Here is a 10615-nt window from a genome sequence, read left to right as displayed (position 1 = left end):
TGCCAAGGTCCAGAGCTTGCAGCGAGGATCCGGTGGAGTAGTGTGTTATAGCCTCTTGGAAGAAGGACTTACTTGTTACTTACAACTTGTTACTTATAACCTCATGCTAATCGCATTAGCCCATGTTAGCTCAACAGTCATCAGATTAATGAAAGTAAAGTCACGACATCACCTTTTGATGTTATACAGTGTTTGTTTACAATAACATTGTTTAGAAACAAAGAGTAAAACAACCTCATGTGATATCAAAAAGCTACAGTATTTTATTTAAGAGTAATTTTCTATTAACTTGAACTTGAATTGAATTGAATTAACTTGAATTGAATCTCAGACTGTCGCCTCTGTGCCACAATGCACTCTCCTACATGAGCCACCTTGATTTGAAAATAACAACTTACAATATAATATTCAGACACTATCAATATCCATTCCTTTGCCAAACAGTGGAAAAGTTAAAAATGTCCTGTTCCATTCTCAACCAATAAGCAGTTAGTGTAATCAAAAGACTGGTGATATGTATCTGGGACTATAGTTCTATAATGCTTCTCTTACTGTAATCTGTTGGCTGAATGCTTTTGGCCTACTAATTGATACCATACTTATGTCATATATCTCTATTTGACCATAATGCCTTTTGCATGGTTTACTAGGTCAACCTCTTTGAGGAGTAACCCACCCATCCTAGTTTGCCTCTCCTCAGTAAGATCTTAGCATAATCTCCAATGTAAAGTGACTTCATAAAGTGAAATGATTACCTTAGAGATATTACACAAAAAGAGGAATTTACAAAATGGTATAAAAATGTTTCTTATGACTTGAATCATGAATAAAATGGTTTAATCAACAAATTGACGATGACGGACCGAAAGAATTTGACCTCTTGTCAAATTAATAACAACCAAAAGACACTATTCTAGAAATATTCAGTGATATACAATTCTAATGATAATACTGCGACATTCATTTATAGTTATAATTTGATGCGTGATAATGAAGGAACAAAAATGATTTAGCACATATAAACCCCATACGATAAGGTTCCATTCAACGTTTTGCTCAATGTTACCAACATATACATAGATATTTAAAGATGAAGTCCCTCCTGCTACCAGTTGACATCAGCTAGCTCAGAGTAAGTGGAACACTATTTGAGCAGAAAAATGGTTGTAATTCCATTGTGTATGGTATTGTAATGGGAAATTGTATCTTACATTTGTAAAATTTCATACAAGAGCAATGTCCTGAGATTTTCTTAACCAAAACTGTTACATTTTGTCTAAATGGAGACGCTTGACTGAGATAATTTAGTCTATGCTGTATCTGAAACAGTTCAATCCCAGTCTGAGTACCTGACATCAGAGTACACAGTCTCCTGTTGTGTCTCTCTCTTCGTTCTTCCTCTTTTAGTTTTCTTCTCAGAGAAATGCAATGCAGCATAATTTAACAAATCTGTGTTTGGCACCTAAGGAATAGAGTACAGTAAATAATAAATATTGTACACAATAACAGAAAAGTCTAAATAATAACATCATATGTTCAAGGGAAATGTGCATTCTGAGGCTAGGATTCAATTTATATTACAGGGCCCTGGACCTGAGCTTTTTCGTCAAGTGTGATTTAACACAGATCTAACGTGGATCATATTTTAATGTCATGTTTTTTCCTACTTGTTAATGACAGGCTTTGGCTATGCAAAACCAAAGTCTTAATAAAACAAAACATTTCTAAAGTATTTACGTTTTAATGACCAATACATACAAATATTTTTTCAGCGTGTTGACATTGTTCAATATAATATTTGAAGTCACACTACAGATTTCTGGACAATACATAAGCTAGTGAATATGAAAGTAATTTAACATTTTAAAGACAAACATCTCAAATTTAAAAATTAAAAAAACTATCAACTACTTTTTGGATCAACTGAGAGTTGGCCAAATAATAGAGGCAGGTTAAAATTAACAACATTTAAATACAGGTTTTCTTTATGACAAACAACAGTGCCGCAATATCTCATGAGTTTCTGCTGTACTTAGTGATTTATTCACAAATTGTTCACATACACACTAATATACACACTCCTGTAACAGGCAATGTACCTCTTGTTTCACACATTGGATAATATAGATGTTACATACCTGACCACTTGACTGCTCTGATGAGAGGTTATCATCATGGTGAATATGCTGAGAGACACTTGCTGTATCAACAGATAGAAACCCAAGCATGAAAATGGAGATTAAATATACAGTATAACATTAAGCACGCAATCAGAACATAAAGTCATATTTGACTTTTATATGAACATAGCTAACACATTTGACACAAAACAATGTATATGTATGTATAAAATGACTTACCTTTACAATGATCACATGTTTGTCTCTTGTTTTTGGTACAAGCGAGAATAAAAATGACAATCACACACACAGTCACTGCTGCTCCCAAGCTGAGGACAATGGGATCCACTGTGTTTCCTGGTATTAAAATAGATTTAACAAGCTTTTTTTGATTGATGTTAAGCTTGCATAGTTGATAACACTATTTATTTTGCTTTGACCCATTTAAACTAAATAATGGTATCTATAAAATACGCTTGAATGTTTGTATAAAGATTTTCAAGAGTAAGGTATTTTTTCAATTTAACAAGAAGTTGTACCTTTAATGGTGTTAAGTTTGGTTCCGTCGCCAAACAGGATCTCCCCGCATGTGACCACAGCACAGTAGTAAGTCCCAGCATCAGAAGGGCTGAGGTTGTTCTTGGAGAGGCTGTAGACACAGCTCTGTGTAGGAGAGGGAGTCTCAGGGCTCTTCTCACACTCATCACTCCTGTTTTCAGGGGTGTAAATTACTCCTGGATGGGATTCTCCTGATCCAGCTCTGAACCAGTACACCCTGTGTAGTTCTGTACAGGTCTCGGAGAGTACTGTACACTGTAGAGTCACAGAGTCTCCTGGATGGACTGGGTCAGACACTGGCTGTTGTTCTACAGTCTGGTAGTGTGACCTCTTCTGACTGACACCTATTTGATGTTGTTTTCATGAAAGAAATGTCAGTGTCACGTGAATACACACTTATTGCAGTTTGGCTTTCTAGAATCATATGCATGTAGCACCCTCAGCATCTATAACTATGGATAACTTAACAAAACTGTTGTGATAAACATTGAGATAAATCATATTTCTGAAATAAATTACCTTTTACAGACAAAAATGTTCCATTTCTAAACTTAATTTCATACACTGTTCCTATTCCACAGAAGTATGCTGCCTCATCTGATCTGCTGATATTGTTGATGATGAGAAGATATCCAACTTTTACTTTCTCCATTGTGAAACGTATGTTGTTAAACTCTCCATTAAGAACAAAATGTGCAGATTTTTTCTTTTCCACAGTTGCCACAACTTGGGGCATTTGACCAGCAGTTTGCTTGTACCAGTACAGCCATTGGAAATAATCAATTGTCTCTGAGAAAAAACATGGAAGAGATACAGACTCTCCGAGCTGAGCTGTGGTCACTGGAATTTGTAGAGGAACTTCTTCAGAGTGAATCAAGACTACACAAAAATAGAATGAAATCAGTTTGTCAGCTATGTTATCCATTCCATCAAACAATGAAGAAAAATATATACAAAGTTGAAATCGGAAGTTTACATACACTTAGGTTGAAGTCATTAAAACTAGTTTTTCAATCACCCCACAAGTTTCTTGTTAACAAACTATAGTTTTGACAAGTCGGTTAGGACATCTACGTTGTGCATGACACAAGTAATGTTTCCAACAATTGTTTACAGACAGATTATTTCACTTATAATTCACTGTTTCACAATTCCAGTGGGTCAGAAGTTTACATACACTAAATTGACTGTGCCTTTAAACAGCTTGGAAAATTCCAGAAAATTATGTCATGGCTTTAGAAGCTTCTGATCACATAATTGACATCATTTGAGTCAGTTGGAAGTGTACCTCTGGATGTATTTCAAGGTCTACCTTCAAACTGATTGTCTCTTTGCTAGACATCATGGGAAAATCAAAATAAATTTGCCAAGACCTCAGAAAAAAATTGTAGACCTCCACAAGTCTGGTTGATTCTTGAGAGCAATTTCCAAATGCCTGAAGACACTACGTTCATCTTTGCAAACAGTAGTATGCATGTATAAACATCATAGGACCATGCAGCCATCATAGCGCTCAGGAAGAAGAGGTGTTCTGTCTACTAGAGATGAACGTACTTTGGTGAAAAAAATGCAAATCAACCCTAGAACAACAGCAAAGGACCTTGTGAAGATGCTGGAGAAAACGGGTACAAAAGTATCTGTATCCACAGTAAAATGAGTCCTATATCGACATAACCTGAAAGGTCGCTCAGCAAGGAAGAAGCCGCTGCTCCAAACCGCCGTAAAAAAGCCAGACTACAGTTTGCAACTGCACATGAGGACAAAGATCTTACTTTTTGGAGAAATATCACCTGGTCTGATGAAACAAAAATAAAACTGTCTTGCTATAATGTCCATCGTTATTTTTGGAGGCAAAAAGGGGAGGCTTGCAAGCCGAAGAACATCATCCCAAACATGAAGCATGGCGGTGACAGCATCATGTTATGGGGGTGCTTTGCTGCAGGAGGGATTGGTGCACTTCACAAAATAGATGGCATCATGAGGTAGGAAAATTACGTGCATATATTGAAGCAACATCTCAAGACATCAGTCAGGAAGTTAAAGCTTGGTTGCAAATAGGTCTTACAAGTTGACAATGACCCCAAGTATACTTCCAAAGTTTTGGCAAAATGGCTTAAGGACAACAAAGTCAAGGTATTGGAGTGGCCATCACAAAGCCCTGACCTCAATCCTATAGAACATTTATGGGCAGAACTGAAAAAGTGTATGCGAGCAAGGAGGCCTACCAACCTGACTCAGTTACACCAGCTTTGTCAGGAGGAATGGACCAAAATTCACCCAACATATTGTGGGAAGCTTGTGGAAGGCTACCCGAAACATTTGACACAAGTTAAACAATTTAAAGACAATGCTACCAAATACTAATTGAGTGTATGTGAACTTCTGACCCACTGGGAATGTGATGAAAGAAATACAAGCTGAAATAAATCACTCTACTATCATTCTGACATTTCACATTCTTCAAATAAAATGATGATCCTAACTGACCTAAAACAGGAATTTTTACTTGGATTAAATATCAGGAATTGTGAAAAACTGAGTTTAAATATAATTGGCTAAGGTGTATGTAAACCTCCGACTTCAGCTGTATGTGTGTGTGTGTGTGTGTGTGTGTGTGTGTGTGTGTGTGTGTGTGTGTGTGTGTGTGTGTGTGTGTGTGTGTGTGTGTGTGTGTGTGTGTGTATATATATATAAATGACAATTACTGTCATTAATTATTTGCACTTGAATTTCCCACAAATATATTGCCATCTTAATTGCATTATACCGAATCTGAAGACATAACTTTTCAATCAGACATCATTATATGATCAGTTTTACATGTTTCTCTCCAGTAAGACAGTACAGTATGGGACCGTTGGTTAAACTGGTACTTACAGATTTGACTGACTAACATCCAAACAAGGTTGATTCTGATCATCTTGATGTGTTGTAACAACAGTTGGTCTACAGTCCCCAAATGAAGTTACTGGTGAGAGCAGACATATACATGTAGGCTGATTTGAATTCTAAGAATTACCTGATTGGTTGGAAAAAAATAAAGGTAAACATTTCCTGTTCCATTTCCAACCAATAAGCAGTTAGCGTAATCAGAAGACCAGCGATAATGCTTCTCTTACTGTAATCTGTTGGCTGAATGCTTTAGGCTTACTAACTGATACCATACTTATGTCATTTTGATCATAATGCCTTTTGCATGGTTTGCTTGGCCTACCTATATGAGGAGAAGCCCACTCATCTTAGTTTGCTTCTCCTCAGTAAGATCTTAGCATAATCTCCTATGTAAATTAACTTCATAAAGTTACATTATTGTGTTTAAGAGATATTATACAAAATATGAATTTATTTGATGCCATAAAAGTTTTTTTATTTAATTTTTATTTTTTTATTTCACCTTTATTTAACCAGTTAGGCCAGTTGAGAACAAGTTCTCATTTGCAAATATGACCTGGCCAAGATAAAGCAAAGCAGTGCGACAAAAAACAACACAGTTACACATAAACAAACGTACAGTCAATAACACAATATAAATATCTATGTACTGTGTAGAGGAGTAGGGAGGTAAGGCAATAAAGAGGCTTTTGTGTTGAAATAATGAAATTTTACCATTAACACTGGAGTGATAGATGTACAGATGACGATGTGCAAGTAGAGATACTGGGGTGCAAAAGTGCAAGAAGATAAGTAACAAAATGGGGATGGAGTCTATTTTGTAAATGACATAGCCGAAGTCAAGGATCGGTAGGATAGTCAGTTTTACGAGGGTATGTTTGGCAGCATGAGGGAATTCTTATGATCTGAATCATGAACAATTTGTTTTATTTAAACTTCAATAACAAACCGAAGACACTATACTGGAAATATTCAGTGATATCAAATTATAAAGATAATACTTTAACATTTATTTATTGCTATAATTAGATGTGTGATAATGTATGGAACAAAAATAATGTTGCACATATCAACCCCATATACTATGGTTCCATTCAACATTTTACACAATGTGACCAATATGTACACTATATTTATGAACGTATGTGGACACCCCTTCAAATGAGTGGATTTGGCTATTTCAGCCACACCCCGTTGCTGACAGGGGTATAATATCGAGCACACAGCCATGCATAGACAAACATTGGCAATAGAATGGCCTTACTGAAGAGCTCAGTGACTTTCAAAGTGGCACCGTCATTGGATGCCACCTTCCAACAAGTCAGTTAGTCAAGTTTCTGCCCTGCCAGAGCTGCCACGGTCAAGTGCAATTGCTGTTATTGTGAAGTGGAAACTTGTAGGAGCAACAACGGCTCAGCCTGCAAAGTGGAAGGTCACTGAACAGGAATACCGAGTGCTGAAAAGCATACAAATTGTCTGTCCTCGTTTGCAACACTCACTACCGAGTTCCAAACTGCCTCTGGAAGAAATGTCAGCACAAGAACTGTTCGTCAGGAGCTTCATGAAATGGGTTTCTATGGCTGAGAAGCCATAGAAGCCTAAGATCACCATGGGCAATATCAAGCCTTGGCTAGAGTGGTATAAAGCTTGCCACTGTTGGACTCTAGAGCAGTGTAAACACATTCTCTGGAGTGATGAATCACACTTCATCATATTGATGTCAGACGGACTAATCTGAGTTTGGCAGATGCCAGGAGAACGCTAACTGTCCCAATGCATACTGTCAAGTGTAAAGTTTGGTGGAGGACAAGTAATGGTCTTGGGTTGTTTTTCATGGTACTCACTTGGCCCCTTAGTTCCAGTGAATGGAAATCTTAACATTACTCATGCAATTACATTCTAGGCGATTCTGTACATCAACTTTGTGGCAACAGTTTGGGGAAGTCCCTTTCCTTTTTCATCATGACAATACCCCATACACAAAGAGAGATCCATATAGAAAATCTTTCTTGAGATCGGTGTGGAAGAACTTAACTGGCCTGCACCGAGCCCTGCACCTCAACGCCTTTGGGATGATTTGGAAAGCCGACTGTGAGTCGAGCCTAATCACTCAACATCAGTGCCCAACCACCCTAATGCTCTTGTGGCTGAATGGAAGCAAGTCCCCGCAGCAATGTTCCAACATCTAGTGGAAAGCCTTCCCAGAAGAGTGGAGGCTGTTATACAAGCAAATGGGGGACCAACTCCATATTAATCCCCATGATTTTGGAATGAGATGATTGACGAGCAGGTGTTCACATACTTTTGGGCATTTAGTGTACATGGAGATATAAAGATGCATTTCCTCCTGCTACCAGTTGACATCTACTGGTAAGTAAGTAGACCACTCCAGAAGGCATTTTGAGCAGCAACATGGTTCTAATTTTATTAGGCTATTGTATTATAATATTGGAAAAGTTAATCCAAGAGAAATGTACTGAGATTGTATGAGTTTTGGTTAAAACATTTTGTCTAAATAGAGATGCCTGAAAAATATAATTTTGTCCATGCTGTAACTGAAACAAAGTTCACTCCCAGCCTGAGTAGAATCAGAATACACAGTCTCCTGTGGTGTCTCTCTTTCTTCCTAATTTAGTTTTCCTCTCAGAGAAATGCAATGCAGTTTAACATATCTGTGTTTGGCACCTAAGGAATAGAGTACAGTAAATAATAACTCCCTTGTGCATAATAACAGAAAAGTCAAATAATAACATTAACATCTTAAAAACCCACATCTAAAATGTACCTATACGTTGAAATAAAACTATCAACCACTTCTTTGATCAACTGAGCCAGCCAAATTATAGCTGCAGGTTATAATTAACAATATATTTAAAGATGTTCTTTATGACACACAACACTGCTGCAATATCTCATGGGTTACTGCTGTACTTAGTGATTTATTCACAAATATACACATATACACTAATATACACACTCGTGTAACAGTCAATGTACCTCTTGTTTTCACACACTGGATAATACAGATGTTACATACCTGACCACTTGACTGCTCTGATGAGAGGTTATCATCATGGTGAATGTGCTGAGAGACACTTGCTGTATCAACAGATAGAAAACCAAGCACTAACATGGAGATTAAATATACAGTATAACATTAAGCGCTCAATCAGAACATAAAGTGATATTTTACTTTTAAATGAACATAGCTAACACATTTGACGCAAACCAATATATATGTATCTCTAAAATGACTTACCTTAACAATGATCACGCGTTTGACTCTTGTTGTTGGTACAAGCGAGAATAGAAATGACAATCACACACAGTCACTGCTGCTCCCAAGCTGAGGACAATGGGATCCACTGTGTTTCCTGGTATTAAAATACATTTAACATGCTTGCTATGTTTTATGTTGTGATAACACCATTTATTTCGCTTTGACCCATTTAAACTAAATAATGGTACCTTTAAAATAAGCTTGCATGTTTGCGTTAAGATTCAAGTGTAAGGTGCTTTATCAATTTAACAATAAGTTGTACCTTTAATAGTGATATGTTTGGTTCTGTCACCGAACAGGATCTCTCCACATGTGGCCACAGCACAGTAGTAAGTCCCAGCATCAGAAGGGCTGAGGTTGTTCTTGGATAGGCTGTAGACACAGCTCTGTGTAGGAGAGGGAGTCTCAGGGCTCTTCTCACAATCATCACTCCTGTTCCCAGGGGTGTCACTCCTGGATGGGATTCTCCTGATTCAGCTCAGAGAGTACTGTACACACAGAGTCTCCTGGATGGACTAGGTTAGCCTCTGGCTGCTGGTTGAGTCAGACCTCTGACCGTTCCCTAATTACTCAGAACAGAGTAATTTTCAGACGTTCAGATAATATAAGATAAACATATTTTACTGCAGTCTTTTTGTTAGCTGAGAAATCACAAAAGTGGCAGGCATTTGTTTTGTCTTTTTACTTAACAAATTGTCCAATAAATAGAAAGTACAATTATTTTACTTTTTAAAAACAGAAATGTGCCATCTCTAAACTTCACAGTCATCTCTCTTCCAATTGCACATTAGTACATGACTTCTTCTTCTGGGATCATCTTAAAGATAGTAAGGCGAAACATCGGTTGAGCCAATTTTACATTGGAGTGTGAATGATTAAATCCAGAGTGAAACACAGGCTCTGTTAAATATTTATTCGTCGATGAGACAAGTTGTGGAATTCCTCCCACAGTTTGCTTGTACCAGTGCATTTGCTCATCGTTGAATTCCTCTTCTTGGAAAACACATAGCAGGGTTACAGGATCACCACGTTGAACAGTGATCACTGGACTTAGCAGGTTAACACGGTCTACATCTAAATCAAATGGAAACAGAAACACAAGGATACTGTATTTATGCTAAACAAGACAGAACAATATTCTGAACTTTTCAAATAATCGAAAATCAAGATGTGAAAATCATTCCAGATGTTTAAGATGTATTTTTCTTACTTTGTTTATTAACACTGATATCAAGATACAAGCCGAGACCCAGATGCAGACACAAGAGGCAGATGGTTGGAGTCGTACAGTGTTTAATAATCCAAATGGGTAGGAAAGAGAATGGTCGTGGACAGGCGCAAAGGTCAAAACCAGATCAGAGTCCAGGAGGTACAGAGTGGCAGACAGGCTTGTGGTCAAGGTAGGCAGAAAGGTCAGGCAGGCGAGTCCAGAAACAGGCAAGGGTCAAAACCAGGAGAACTACAAAAAGAGAATAGAAAAGGAGTACGGGAAAAACACAGTGGTTGACTTGGCTAAACATACAAGACGAACTGGCACAGAGTGACAGGAAACACATGGATAAATACACTGGGGAAAATAAGCGACACGTGGAGGGGGTGGAGACAATCACAAGAACAGGAGAAACAGATCAGGGCGTGACAACTGACTCAAGTTATTATTTCTTTTTAGATGGTATGTGTGTTGGCTGAACGTTTTAAATGTCTATTTATCCTACCCTTCAAGAAGCTTGAACTATTTTGAATTGCACGGCACCCCAACAACATT

The 10615-nt window shown here is 37.5% G+C and overlaps 1 protein-coding gene across 1 annotated transcript; it reads right to left on the bottom strand.

Moving 5' to 3' along the window:
• Window positions 1–240: 240 nt before the first annotated feature.
• On the bottom strand, window positions 241–5632 carry LOC115131202 (uncharacterized). Its single transcript, XM_029662796.2, has 6 exons — window positions 5556–5632; window positions 3198–3557; window positions 2660–3022; window positions 2361–2477; window positions 2139–2200; window positions 241–1462 (listed from the first exon to the last, which is right to left on the bottom strand). The coding sequence occupies exons 1-6, from the start codon at window positions 5596–5598 to the stop codon at window positions 1331–1333; spliced, it is 1077 nt and encodes a 358-aa protein (XP_029518656.2). The 5' UTR covers window positions 5599–5632; the 3' UTR covers window positions 241–1330.
• Window positions 5633–10615: the final 4983 nt, after the last annotated feature.

The sequence above is a fragment of the Oncorhynchus nerka genome, linkage group LG6 (genome assembly GCF_034236695.1).
Source record: "Oncorhynchus nerka isolate Pitt River linkage group LG6, Oner_Uvic_2.0, whole genome shotgun sequence".
Classification (NCBI taxonomy): Eukaryota; Metazoa; Chordata; class Actinopteri; order Salmoniformes; family Salmonidae; genus Oncorhynchus; species Oncorhynchus nerka.
This window is presented reverse-complemented; position numbering and strand designations above follow the sequence as displayed.

Bases quoted from the DNA above. Each gene is read 5' to 3' on its own strand.
- LOC115131202 (XM_029662796.2), bottom strand. From the start codon at position 5,598: ATGATCAGAATCAACCTTGTTTGGATGTTAGTCAGTCAAATCT. The intron at 3,023-3,197 runs GTAATTTATTTC...AACATCAAATAG, and splicing joins AACATTTTTGTCTGTAAAAG to GTGTCAGTCAGAAGAGGTCA. The intron at 2,201-2,360 runs GTAAGTCATTTT...CTGTTGATACAG, and splicing joins AACATGTGATCATTGTAAAG to CAAGTGTCTCTCAGCATATT.